The sequence below is a fragment of the Salmo trutta genome, unplaced genomic scaffold (genome assembly GCF_901001165.1).
Source record: "Salmo trutta unplaced genomic scaffold, fSalTru1.1, whole genome shotgun sequence".
Classification (NCBI taxonomy): Eukaryota; Metazoa; Chordata; class Actinopteri; order Salmoniformes; family Salmonidae; genus Salmo; species Salmo trutta.
The window spans coordinates 729,317-743,273 of NW_021822211.1; the positions used below are offsets into that span (position 1 = coordinate 729,317).

The following is a 13,957-nucleotide window of genomic DNA, read 5'->3' on the forward strand; positions in this document are numbered from 1 at the left end:
TTGGTACATACAGTATGTGCACAAAAGGTATACGGTGCCATGTAATTGTCTGGTATGGATATTTTGATTGATCCACCCTAAATTAGCTCCACTTTGCTAAAGGCAGTGTACAGTACATGAGTTCTGAGACATGGTCCAATATAGTGCAACACTAGAGGCCATGATTGGCAGCAGACAACGTATCCCGAGAGGCACTCAAGGATCAGGAATTTGCATGAAGCAGTTTTACAGACAGTGTAAAGGCTAATATGGAGATCCAACACAAATTCTGTTTGAGTCCATTTATTGTACAATATCACAATAAAAACGTTGTCCAAATGATGTTAACATCTACAGGTTCCAATTCAGGCTGAAAAATATAGATGCTGACTGAAGTCCTGATGAGGGGACCAGGTTCCCGACCCTTACTGGAGATGAATCCCCCATTGTCATCAATAGGACCTACAATAGGACCTACAATAGGACCTACAATAGGACCTACAATAGGACCTACAATAGGACCTACAATAGGACCTACAATAGGACCTACAGCAGCCAGTAGGAGAGGAGTAGGAGTCATGTCAGGATTCAGTCCTGGATGATCTGTGCTCAGGGTCAACACACTGGTGCTGGTCTGCAGTTCAGGTGGAGTTGGACACTGGACTGCGGCCCTGCTCAGAGAGAACACCAGACAGGTTGGGGCTGTACCGCCCGCCGGGCCAGGCGAGTAGTGTTGTAGGGGATTCAGGTTGGTTGGTTGTTTGGTCCAGGTCTGATGTGTTAAGAAGCTGCGCCGCAGGGTCAGTGATTGAGGGTGAAGGGTCATGGGGCGGGGTTTAGGAGCGGGTGTACTTCCCCCAGATGTGCAGCATGAAGACCGACGCGATGAACAGCAAACTCATCACCAGCACTGGTACTGGACCTCTGAGGAGAGATGACACACACACAGGTTACCACCCGGACCTCTGAGGAGAGACGACACACACACACAGGTTACCACCCGGACCTCTGAGGAAAGACGACACACACACACACACACACACACACACACACACACACACACACACACACACACAGAGGTTACCACCCGGACCTCTGAGGAGAGACAACACACACAGGTTACCACCCGGACCTCTGAGGAGAGACGACACACACAGGTTACCACCCCTACACAGAGGAGAGACGACACACACACGGAAAACAGTGGCACAATCCCAAACTGTCCCAATCCTCTACAGCAGTGGTATTCAACTCTCACCCTACGAGGTACAGAGCCTGCTGCTTCTGTGCTACCTGATCATTAATTACACACACCTGGTGTGCCAGGTCTAAAGTCAGTCCCTGATTAGAGGGGAACAATGAAATAAATGCAGTGGAACTGGCTTCCAGGTCCAGAGTTGAGTTTGACGGTTCTCCAGTATGCACTTGTGGAGCTATACACTACATGACCAAAAGTATGTGGACACCTTTTCGTCAAACATCTCATTCCAATATCATGAAAATTAAGAGTTGGTCGCTTCCTTTGATGCTATAACAGCCTCCACTCTTCTGGGAAGGCTTTCCACCAGATGTTGGCCTGCCGGGGTGGCAGGGAAGCCTAGTGGTTAGATCGTTGGACTAGTAACCGGAAGGTTGCAAGTTCAAATCCCCGAGCTGACAAGGTACAAATCTGTCGTTCTGCCCCTGAACAAGGCAGTTAACCCACCGTTCCTTGGCCGTCATTTAAAATAAGAATTTGTTCTTAACTGACTTGTCTAGTTAAATAATGGGAAGAAAAAAATAATTACTGCGGGAACTTGCTTCCATTCAGGTCAGGCAATGATGTTGGTTGATTAGGCCTGGCTCACAATAGGCGTTCCAATTCATCCCAATGAAGTTCGATGGGGTTGAGGTCAGGGCTCTGTAAGTTCTTCCACACTGATCTTGAAAAATAATTTTTGTATCTACCTCACTTTGTGCATGGGGTTATGGTCATGCTGAAACAGGAAAGTGCCTTCCTCAAACTGTTGCATCATCTGGAAGTTAAGACTTCCCTTCTCTGGAACTAAGGGACCTGTTGCATCATCTGGAACTAAGGGACCTAGCCCAAACCATGAAAAACAGCCTGAGACCATTATTCCTCCACCACCAAACTTTACAGTTGGAATCATGCATTCGGGCAGGTAGCATTCTCCTGGCATCCGCCAAACCCAGATTTCGTCTGTTGGACTGCCAGATGATGGCGAAGCGTGATTCATCACTCCAGAGAAGGCGTTTCCACTGCTCCAGTCCAATAGTGGTGAGTTTTACACCACTCCAGCCACACTTGGCATAGCGCATGGTGATCTTAGGGTTGTGTGCGGCTATTCGGCCATGGAAACCCATTTCATGACGCTCTCGAGAAACAGTTATTGTGCTGAAGTTTGGAACTCGGTAGTGAGTGTTGCAAGCGGTTCAGCACTCGGTGGTCCCGTTCTGTGAGCTTATGTTGCCTACCACTTCGCGGCTGAGCCGTTGTTGCTCCTAGACGTTTCCACTTCATAATAACAGCCCTTACAGTTGACCGGGGCAGCTCTAGCAGGGCAGAAATTTGAAGAACTGACTTGTTGAAAAGGTGGAATCCTATGACAGTGCCACGTTGAAAGTCACTGAGCTCTTCAGTAAGGACATTCTACTGCCAATGTCTGTCTATGATAGCATGGCTGCCTGCTGGACAAATCCCCTAATTTGAAGGGGTGTCCACATACTTTTGTATATATAGTGAGAGAGCAGGAGAGAGAGAAGTAGCCTGGGACTTAGCGTTGTACAGGGTTTCCATTAGGAAACATTTGACCGATAGCATTTGAAATTTACTGGACCCATATGCATTGGGTGAGTAAGTGGATTAGGGCGTCCACCCACGGTGCTCAGAATGACTGGAATCCCATTTAAAATATGGTCATTCATATTAACAGAGCAACAACGTGCACTCCTTCTTACCTAATGTTGATGTGCACTTTGAAGATGTTAGAATAACTGTCCACACTGACTTTCCTCAGACAAGACGAGTAACCAACAGCAACATCACTAGCCTGTCAATCTATTAGTTTACCCATTCTATTGGTCAGCTTGTGGAGAAACACTCTTCCAGACAGTTGTGGAAAGATAGATCCCAAACTCATACAACCAGTAGACATAGGCTACAGCGCAGCAATGCACACAAGGCAGTAGGTTGCGCACAAATGTTCATTCCAGAATTCAATCAGCATGAGAACACCATTGTCAAATGCAGCGGTTTCATGTGACAGATGAAAATATTCCAGTAGAAATGTAGAGAGGAGATTTAATATATAACAACTACATGGGTTGATAATATGACTAGGATTGTGTCTTTGGCTACTGGACAACGTTGATATAAGGGAATTGCCTCCACAGATATGGTCTGATTTTGACTAGGCTACTTTGAAGCAAGGTAAAACATGCCTCATATGTATTAAAACGTTCAGGTTTCAAACAATTAAGTAAATGTTTTGAAAATGCATACTGTCTCCAGCTCATTGCAAACTGGTGTGTGACGTGCTGATGAAGCCTGCCTTCCGTTGCCTACGCATTTGCTGTTTGAGATACTGTAAGCCTACACGCGTGTTATGGAGCTCAAACCAGCCTTATAAACTGGGTGGTTCGAGCCTTGAATGCTAATTGGCTGACAGGCGTGGTGTATCAGAACGTATAACACAGGTATGACAAAACATTTATTTTTACTGCTTTAATTACATTGGTAACCCGTCTATAATAGCAATAAGGCACCTCAGGGTTTGTGGTATATGGGCAATATATCATGGCTAAGGGCTGTGTCCAGGCACTCCGCGTTGCATCGTAGGTAAGACCAGCCCTTAGTCGCGGTATATTGGCCATGATCCACACCCCGTCGTGGCTTATTGCTTAATTACCACCATTGAACTGGGACCAGTGTTTCTCCTAGCATTACTGAGGTGGGGCAGGCCTCCCATAACTGTCTAGCACTGATACCCTCTGCTCTCAACTGGTCAAATTGCTTTCATTGAAAATCTCCATTCTGGCAGATGTGGGTGCCTCTGCACCCCATCTAGATCAATTCTAGGGGAAACATTGCCTGGGAGCCAGTAGAGATGTGGTCCTATTATGTTTCTGCATTCATTGATGAGGATTTGATGAGAAGAGGTGCGCCATCCCTGAAGTGGAAAGCTAGGGGGAGAGAGTGTTACCATACCAACCCCACCCCCCTCCTCTCTGAAGGCTGTAATTGACTTGACCTTTCTGAGTAGATCTTAATGAAGCTCGGAGACCAGCGTTCAACACACACACGCTCGATACACACCACCGTACAACCGTCTGTCCTGGACTACAGGAGCAACACCCTCAGTAACTACAGCAGGACAACTGGAACTGTGTGGAGTAGAGGAGATCGCTAACCGTTGTCAGTAGTGGTCTCAGTCTAGAACTGTGACCAGGAGTCAGAAAGCAGCCAGACTTAGAAAGCTGGAGTGTTGATCAGTGTTTAGGAACAGTGTTTAGGAACAGTGTGGAGCTGAACTGACGTGTCTGTAAGGGGACGGGGGGCTCCAGGAACATACACACCCTGGGGTCTGATGAGCATTTAGCCTCAGTCCCCCAAGTCTCATTTACTGCCATTAAACATTCATGCTCTTCCTCATAAACACTGTACATACCTACTCTGTGTGTGTGTGTGTGTGTGTGTGTGTGTGAGATGCATATGTGTGTGTGTGCATTTGAAGGAATCCTAGTGCCTTTGTGTGAGTGTGTATGGTTGTGTGTATATACACTCACACTTTGAGTCCTGGTGAGTCCTCCGTGTAGAAGCGCCACATGCCCCCTGTGCCGCCCGCTGATGCTGTGGTCCTGCCTGCACTGCGTGTGCCACTGCTCGTTGCTTTCCTGTGACATCACACATACGAGACAACATGTGAGCTATAACATCATATACAAGAGACAAGCTATTTACATGAGGTTGTCAGTCGCACCTTTACAGAGTTGCCTGCACACTGAAACAATGAACCTTCATTTGCTCCAGTTTTGACTGGTTTTTCTGCCTGAGTCTCAGATGGTTAGATGTAAAAACACAGAGGCTGTAGGAAATACTGCCTCTGCAGTGACTGCAGTTCTAAGCCATCTGAACCCATAACATTATTGTGTGAAATGACATAAATCACAGACACTGTCCAGTGCTTCCCGCAGGATTTCATTCTAGCAGTGGTGGCTTGGGTAGCGAGGGGTGCATTGCTACTAGCAGTAACGCAATGACATGCTAGCTGTTCCCATAGACTTCCAGTCATTGAGCCAATTACCATAAATGTAAAAGTGCGTCTCAGCAGAGATATCATGGGTCGCGCTAACGGAGGATTCTGGGTTCTCTTATTTACACAAAAATAATAAAACAAAAAAAATGCAGAAAAAATATTTATTGTTTCATTTTGTAAACGCAGATCTTAAATGCTTATTGTAAATTCGTCCCTGCTTCAGTCAGGGTTCGCTCCAAATCAGCAATGTAAAATAATCATTTTCGTGCTTCGGTTGCACTCCACTCTAATGAAATATCTTTGCTCTCGTCATTGGATCACCAGACAGCTCTGACTGATGTGTAGGATACTTTTCTCCGGTGTGTTTTTTCTCCAGTAGCCAGTTAAAATGCAAGATTACCTTCAAAACAAAGCATTAGAAAGAATCCAGCCAGCTACATTTCCTATAAACATTAGAAATATGGCCATGCATAGTTTTTGCAAAAAATACCTTGCTTTTTCACTGTAAGCCAATTTACGTGTGGCTGCTAGCCAAATAGCGTTGCACTTCTGTTGACATCTGATAAACGATTTTCTGCCGAATGTGTTGAACCAATGCATTTTGTGTGAAGTAAAACTAGTTGCACACCCCTAATCCAAAGAAAACACTCGACTTTCAATACGAAACAGGTGAAGTGGGTTAAAGAAACGCTGATTCTTTGTTCGTCCACTTTTTGAAAATGCAGATTTCTGAAAGCTAAATGTGACCCCTGGATTTACACATAATTTGTTTTATATTTTTTCCCCCCCAGCCATGGCAACAAGTTAGCAGCAGTGGGCTACCGCTGCTAAATGAATGTAGGGGAAACACTACTGTCTGAGGTAGAAGTACTACAGTACCCAAGTCCCTCTACTACAGCAGTTTGTGTTCAGAATAGCTCCAGTAGTCCTGATGTAGCAATTCATCAGCTGAGATTAAAGGGGGCTAAATGAGGTAATGAGTGAATGAGGGATAAGGTAGTAATGGGTAATGATGATGATGACAGCGAGGCTCTGATTACATACTGATTAAGCCTAAAGCACCAACATCTATCTCGTGGTATCTACTCACAGAGGGATATCTAAACACCATCACTCTCCCTGCAGTATTGTGTCATCAGAGAGACAGGGGGAAGGGGAGGGTCCCAAATAATTTTACATCCTCTAGTCTACCTAAAATGTAGTTTATTTTAGTAATGTACTCATGTGTTATAGGTTGGACCTAGGTGGTAATGTTGATGCTTGGGGGTGGTTAAGGGTAACAGTATGTAATGTCTTGAGTCTGACTGGAGTCTTGGTGTTTGTTGTAGATCCTTCTGCGTTGGGTGGGGTTGTGTGTGGCTCTTGCTGCCATGCACCATGATGATGTATTGGTATTTTGTTTTTGATGCGCTTTGAGATTATAGAAATGTAATAAATGATTATTATTACCTCTGTCGGACTGTGGATCCTGCTGCGCGGGGGGCCACTGTCTTGCTGGGGGATCGGCTCCCTGCACCGACATTAGTTGCACTTGATGCTGGTCCAGGCTGAGGAAGAGACAGTTACATTAAAACACACAAAATACTAAGATTACAGAAGAAAACAGAAATGGAACCATTGGATTTCACCCACTTTGGATGTGGGGTTCTCTGAAATGATAGTCACAAATAACTTCCTCATAATATATAGGAGTTCACACTAGCTACTACTAGAGGCCCTCTTTACCAGCGATGAGTACCCTTAAGCGCCATGAACAGCGTACTCAAATGTAATTTCTAAATGATCATGTCGTTGCAATGATCGTTTGTGATAGTCTGGCTGTCTTACACATAACATAATGAAGATTCGCTGATTCGAAAAATAGCCACGTCTACAAATAGATCATGGATCATCATACTAACTAACCTAACTTTAGCTAACTGGCTACCTTAGAAGGCTTCTAAACCTGTCACCTCGACGGTAAAGAATGATTATAATATAAAATAGCAATGTCAAATAAGACTAATCTATAACATCATGCCTGTAATTGTACTAGGTTAGCTTGCTAACAGAGGCTAATTGAATGTATCTGTTATGCCTAGCTAAATTGAATAAGAGCTAGCTAGTTAACGTAAGGCCACGTTAGAGGTGTACAACAATATACATTTGGAAAAATTCTATTGTTAAAGTTTATTTGGAAAAATAGAATTCTTACCATTTTAAGTTGCACTTTGGATTTCAGCTAAAGAAAACTTCAACTGTTCTTCTAACTGAAGTCCACGTCAAATGGGCTGCAGTGCTGTACACAAATCGCCACAACTTCAGAAGGAACCCAAGAAAGATGACGCTTGTCTAAAAAGGACACGATTACAGAACGAAGGACCATTTTAGGTGTCCTATGTCAAGCCTGAACCAAGACAGCTCATAATTGACATCTAACGGATTCAATGTATTACAAATTATAGATTAATATATAATCTCCTGGTAAAAGGTATTTATTTAAAAAAAAGTACTTTAATATCTAATTTGTTTAATCTAATTTTGGAGTTTGAACGAAAGGCAAATGAAAAGTGTGCGTGCCGAGAGAGGTGACGTGTCTCATAGGAAGCGACGTGCGCCAGAGGGTGGCATCTGACGCCATTTTGGTTCAACACAGGGGGGTTTGCCGTTGGAAATAAATTTAACATTTGAGCCATCATGTCGATTAATAGGCGGAGTGGCATATTAGTGTTCATAAGTTGACCACTGTTTCCTGGACACAAGTTGGACAGACTACATTATCAAGGAGCGAAAGGTAACGTTTATGACAGACAACGTCCACACTGAATTAGTAACGAATGCAGACTAGCTGGTCTGTGATACTGGCTACTCTCAGGTTGATATAAGCTCTATGTTCACTGTGTTTAGTGTAGCTGTCGGCTAGAGATATCTATTGTCTGTTTCAACAACATCACGGTTAGCTGATGTTATGGAGCTTAGCCAATTCAACGGAAGAACGTTGTATGGGTTGTGGCATTGTAGACTAAACAATCCACCTCTCTGCCATGTCAATAATGTCCTCCATTCTGTAACGTTGTATGGAATGTATTAATACTGTCTGAACCTTCTGAACAAGCCCCGTGTTGATGACGCACCTGTCAACCTGTCAGTGTCATCAGGCTTCTTTAAGCATGTTGTCTGTCTCCTCCAGGATGGTGCGGGTGGTGTTTCTCCACCCAGACCTGGGTATAGGTGGTGCAGAGAGGCTGGTGGTGGATGCAGCTGTAGCTCTACGCTCTCGCGGCTGCAGTGTTCAGATCTGGACGGCCCACCATGACCCCACACACTGCTTCTCAGAGACACTGGACCCAGACCTGAACGTGGTGGGTGTCAATAACAGTGTAATCTAATAACAGTGTTATAACACACACAAACACACTCGCACTGTTTTCCTATCTGACCCTGTTTGTCATCTCCAGGTGTGTGTGGGTGACTGGTTGCCCACCAGTGTGTTTGGGTACCTGCATGCCCTGTGTGCCTACCTCAGGATGATCTACGTAGCTCTCTACCTGGTCTTCCTCAGTGGAGCAGAGTACGACGTGGTCTTCTGTGATCAGGTTGGTGACACACCGTCAACATATTTTTTTTTCTCTTCACTTCAGCATAACTCAGTCCATTACCTTTTCATGTTGACTCTCACCTTCACACTGGTCTTTTTTGCCTTGACTTTTCTGTAGTTGTGATTGTAGTAGATACAACCCTAGTCTCTCCTCTTACAGGTGTCCGTGTGTATCCCAGTCCTGAGGTTGTCTCGTCAGAGGAAAAAGGTTCTGTTCTACTGTCATTTCCCAGACCAGCTCCTGACCCAGAGAGGCTCAGCTCTGAAAAAGCTCTACCGCGCCCCCATAGACAGACTGGAGGAACTCACCACTGGCATGGCTGATACGGTGAGAGTATAGAACCAGAGAAAGAAGGATTCTATTTAGAGTACAAAATACCAACAGTTTCATTCATTTAATTTCAATGGAAACTAGTTTTGATTTTCCCAATTGATCTCTCTCCTCTGACCTTGTTGATGAGATATCACTGACTGATCCTTCTTGTTTCTTGTCCCAGGTGCTGGTGAACAGTTGTTTCACCGCAGGGGTCTTCAGGGAGACGTTCCGTACCCTGGATGGGGTCCAGACTGACGTCCTCTACCCCTCCCTCAACACACACAGCTTCGACCGGCCCCCTGAGGAGCAGCTAGAGCAGGGTCTGGGGGGCTTGATCCCTGAAGGCGTGTCCTGCCTCTTCCTGTCTCTGAACCGCTATGAGAGGAAGAAGAGCCTGGGTCTGGCCCTGGAGGGCCTCTCCTCCCTGAAGACCTGCCTCGCCCCGGGGGACCAGGCAGGACTCCACCTGGTGGTGGCAGGGGGGTACGACGGCCGTGTTGCTGAGAACGTCCAGCACTACGCTGAGCTGAAGGAGCTAGCAGCACGGCTGGGAGTAGAGGACTCTGTCACCTTCCTGCGCTCTCCTTCAGACAGCCAGAAGGTGGCGCTGTTGCGGGGCAGCGCAGGTGTTCTCTACACACCCAGCAGAGAGCACTTTGGGATAGTGCCAGTGGAGGCCATGTACTGCTGCTGTCCCGTCATTGCTGTGAGGTCTGGAGGGCCTCTGGAGAGTGTAGGTGACGGGGAGACGGGCTTCCTGTGTGAGCCCACGGCTGAGGCCTTCTCCCTGGCCATGGAGAAGCTGTTCAGAGACCCCCAGCTCCGCAGGGACATGGGCCAGGCCGGCAGGAGGCGGGTTCAGGAGAAGTTCTCCCTGGAGGCCTTCTCAGACCAGCTGCACGGGTACATCCTCAGGCTGACCCAGTGACACCTCTACTGGGGCAGAGACTGGGCTGGGGTGTGTTAGCGGAGCAGCTTTCGGTAGAAGTCGCCCTTAGACACATCTAGATCAGCTTACCTTCTCTCAATCCCAGCCTAAATCCTAACCAAAGAATGGAAAACTGACCTGAGATAAGCATCTCATTGGTGCAACTTCATCCTACTGCAGCTGTAGCCAGGTAGAGGTGGATGGGCTAGGTATGTAGGGATGAAATACGGTTACTGAGGACTGGAGGACAGACTGGGGAGGGGGGTGTAATGTAGAGGTGCACTGACTGAGGAGGGCTCTGGACAATTAGTTATTGTTCCCCCAGGAGGGGTTGCTGAGGGAATGGAGGGATGGAATCTCAGCTCCAATTAACAAAAGAGTAACGACTTTACCCATACTGCCCCGGGGCCTCTCGTAACAATACCAGCATCGGCCCTTGGTTCTAGAAGTGTGTGTGTGTGTGTGTGTGTGAGGGGGTGACCAAGGGCTTAATGAACAAGAGCTTCAAAACCACTAGGATGGATCTGTAGTGTGATAGACGTGCTGCTGTGTGTTTGCGCATGCCACCGAGCGCCATTAGCCAGTTGGCAGCCACAGATCGATCAGCAGGATGTTTGCCACTTCCTCTGTCCTTTCAGACCTTAGTTACTTTTCACAATGAGGGAATGTTTGGCCTGTACATTGCTGTTGCTGTCTGTCTCTGGGTTATTAGGAGATGATACTGTGTGTTGGTTATTAGGAGTGTATATATGTGTGTGTGTGTGTGTGTGTGTGTGTGTGCGCAGTATAGAAGGTCATGCTGTCTGCTGGTCAGTCTTACTGGCCTCTAGAAGCGCTCTTATTGACATTCCTCAAGTCTTAATAAAACAGAGGACACATATCTAGTTTACCAAGTCTGCTTGTTTTGTTGTCAAGTTCTTTCTTTTTCTCTTTTGTACCAGACTGTTGTGTATCAGGCCAGGTATCCAACACACGCACACACACTCCAAATCCAACTCGTATCTACCCACTGCAAATGCAATGCCACCGAGAGAGGAGAGGAGCGGAAAAGTAGAGGGGCGTGTTTGTGAATACGCGTGTGTGTGTTCAGTCAATGTTTCAGTGAGCAGAGGAATTAGCAGGAGATGAGGGCTGTTACCACGGTGATTTAGAGACCCTGCTAGGAGGGGAAGATAAAGAGGCCCTCTGGAACCACCAGGGAGAGAACACACACACTGGAGCCACAGGGAGAGGAGGGTGGGCTGAGGAGGTGGGAGACCCCCCCCATCCACCACCTGGGCTCTCCGCAGCTCATAAACACAGTGATTTAAAGCAGGAGACTATCAGGCTTCTGGACACACAGGAGGACTGTTCTTCTGTCTCCCTGTCTGTCTGTCACTCAAAGCCGTCAAGTCAGTCAGTCCCCCCTCATCCCTTCCCACCTCCCCTCCCTCCTCCTCTGAGCCCTGTGGGGGGGTAGTGTAATTGTGTTATTGAGACACGATGTGTCCTGAGCTGCAGTGATAACCACTGCCCAGGAGCCACCGGCACTCAGGCTTAATTCATTAATGAGACCGCGGGGTTGGTTTTAAATAGGCTCTAATTCCACACACAGACACCAGGAGAGATTGGGGTGTTGGTGGAGAGATGTATAGGTGTGTGTGTGTGTGCTGGGTTTTTATCGATGTGAATTATGTGCTGGGGGGAGGGGGAGGTGAGATGTATCAGTTTGTGTGTATATCCATTTTGTTGGCAGTTTGGGAGCGTGTACCCTTATTATTACAACATTAAAGATGAACTCTGTTTTTTTAAACCTGCTCTCTGATTGGATGTTAATCATGCTTTCTGATTGGGTGTTAATCATGCTTTCTGATTGGGTGTTAATCGTGCTTTCTGATTGGGTGTTAATCATGGGCTAAATGGAGATGATGAGGGAATCACAAACAAGTTAATCACTACAAGCCTTCACCTGGTCACAGACTGCTGGGCTGGAGCCCTGAGAGAACACACACCTATACATCTCACCATCACCTCCAACCCAGAGTGAAGACAAGTCATGAGGATTGACTCAGAGAGGGAATGTGCACTTATCAAAAGTCAGCTGAATTTGTCTATTGTCTAGGACAGTGGTTCCCAACCAGGGGTACCACAGGGGGTACTTGGCCTATCCACAGGGGGTACTTGGCCTATCCACAGAGGGTACTTGGCCTATCCACAGGGGGTACTAGGACCCCTGGTTAGGACCTGGGGGTACTTGGCCTATCCACAGGGGGTACTTGGCCTATCCACAGGGGGTACTAGGACCCCTGGTTAGGACCTGGGGATACTTGGCCTATCCACAGGGGGTACTAGGACCCCTGGTTAGGACCTGGGGGTACTTGGCCTATCCACAAGGGGTACTAGGACCCCTGGTTAGGACCTGGTGGTACTTGGCCTATCCACAGGTGGTACTTGGCCTATCTACAGGGGGTACTAGGACCCCTGGTTAGGACCTGGGGGTACTTGGCCTATCCACAAGGGGTACTAGGACCCCTGGTTAGGACCTGGGGGTACTTGGCCTATCCACAGGGGGTACTAGGACCCCTGGTTAGGACCTGGGGGTACTTGGCCTATCCACAGGGGGTACTTGGCCTATCCACAGAGGGTACTTGGCCTATCCACAGGGGCTACTTGGCCTATCCACAGGGGCTACTAGGACCCCTGGTTAGGACCTGGGGGTACTTGGCCTATCCACAGGGGGATACTAGGACCCCTGGTTAGGACCTGGGGGTACTTGGCCTATCCACAGGGGGTACTAGGACCCCTGGTTAGGACCTGGGGGTACTTGGCCTGTCCACAGGGGGATACTAGGACCCCTGGTTAGGACCTGGGGGTACTTGGCCTATCCACAGGGGGTACTAGGACCCCTGGTTAGGACCTGGGGGTACTTGGCCTATCCACAGGGGGATACTAGGACCCCTGGTTAGGACCTGGGGGTACTTGGCCTATCCACAGGGTGTACTTGGAGACTCATGAGAACATAGGCTTACTGGTAAAATGCAAATGGAGGGTACTTCAAGGGCACTCTGGGCAGAGCTAAATTCAGTTGGTGGTACAGTAACGTAAAGAGGTTAGGAACCACTGGTCTAGGATGTTGGTAGTTATGGTAACTGTCCTCCAAATGTCCCTTGTTGGGATGAGTACTGTCATCGTCAGTGTAAAGGGTTAATGCAGAGAAGAGAGAACGCTGTAGGCCTGTAGAGTGTCATTGATAGATTGTTTAAACAAAGCAAATCTGCATTGATATTCATGAGACGTCTTTCAGCGCTGTTTTACATGGAACACGTTAACAAATTATGGATTTCAGTTTTTACTGCTTCTATAAAGTATTCAAATATATTAGCATATACTGTACCTTGTAACTGTTAACTCTGCAGAGCCTTCAGAGTGATACGCGCACAAACACACATGTGCACCTTCATGCACACACACACAAACTTTGTGTAAAAGTGATTTAGTCCAGTGACATAAAATAACCATCTCTGGGAGGTTTTAATAAAGCTATCAACAATGTCTGATAGTGGCGTGTTATAGATAGCCTCAATAAAACTCTATGTTTATGGCTCTGCAAGGAGAGACATTATAGGACTAATTCTACCCAGTCTACAGTAGGCTGTAGGGGCTGCTGCTGAAAAGATGGCGTAGGCAGAGAGACAGTGAGACAGATGTAATACTGTATTGTAGAATAGGAGTTATCTTTACTGTGAATAGAACTGGTCATATTTATCTAGTCTTGAATCTTGACGTGTTCTGGGTGTCATACTGGTGGTCTCCACTCACAGGCTGTCTCCCAGAGTGGCAGGCAGAACAGGGGAGAGAAGGGAGAGGGGAGGAGGGGAGGGATGGAGGTAGGAGGGTAATGATGGAGGGTAGGGATGGAGGGA

General features: G+C 47.0%; 2 protein-coding genes across 5 annotated transcripts; one reads left to right on the plus strand and one right to left on the minus strand.

Moving 5' to 3' along the window:
- Positions 1-266: 266 nt before the first annotated feature.
- sec61b (SEC61 translocon subunit beta) lies at positions 267-7,565 on the minus strand. 4 transcript variants are annotated; one of them, XR_003873233.1, is made up of 5 exons: positions 7,429-7,565; positions 6,684-6,781; positions 4,765-4,872; positions 526-903; positions 267-453 (listed from the first exon to the last, which is right to left on the minus strand). XR_003873233.1 is itself a non-coding variant. In XM_029743144.1 (4 exons), exons 1-4 carry the CDS (start codon positions 7,429-7,431, stop codon positions 816-818), a joined length of 297 nt encoding a protein of 98 aa, XP_029599004.1. In that variant the 5' UTR covers positions 7,432-7,565; the 3' UTR covers positions 267-815. The 4 variants fall into 4 exon arrangements, 1 of the variants encoding a protein (XP_029599004.1); XR_003873234.1 differs by having other exon boundaries at positions 267-465; XR_003873232.1 differs by having other exon boundaries at positions 267-477.
- A 305-nt stretch (positions 7,566-7,870) lies between these two features.
- Positions 7,871-11,847, plus strand: alg2 (ALG2 alpha-1,3/1,6-mannosyltransferase). The gene is made up of 5 exons (XM_029743142.1): positions 7,871-8,007; positions 8,404-8,575; positions 8,672-8,809; positions 8,972-9,139; positions 9,309-11,847. The coding sequence occupies exons 2-5, from the start codon at positions 8,405-8,407 to the stop codon at positions 10,053-10,055; spliced, it is 1,224 nt and encodes a 407-aa protein (XP_029599002.1). The 5' UTR covers positions 7,871-8,007; position 8,404; the 3' UTR covers positions 10,056-11,847.
- Positions 11,848-13,957: the final 2,110 nt, after the last annotated feature.

Coding starts and splice junctions, on each gene's coding strand:
- sec61b (XM_029743144.1), bottom strand. Junction 4,873..6,683: donor GGATCCACAGTCCGACAGAG/GTAATAATAATC, acceptor GTGATGTCACAG/GAAAGCAACGAGCAGTGGCA. Junction 904..4,764: donor GACTCACCAGGACTCAAAGT/GTGAGTGTATAT, acceptor ATCTCTCCTCAG/AGGTCCAGTACCAGTGCTGG.
- alg2 (XM_029743142.1), top strand. CDS start 8,405: ATGGTGCGGGTGGTGTTTCTCCACCCAGACCTGGGTATAGGTGGTGCA. Junction 8,810..8,971: donor ACGTGGTCTTCTGTGATCAG/GTTGGTGACACA, acceptor CTCCTCTTACAG/GTGTCCGTGTGTATCCCAGT. Junction 9,140..9,308: donor CCACTGGCATGGCTGATACG/GTGAGAGTATAG, acceptor TTCTTGTCCCAG/GTGCTGGTGAACAGTTGTTT.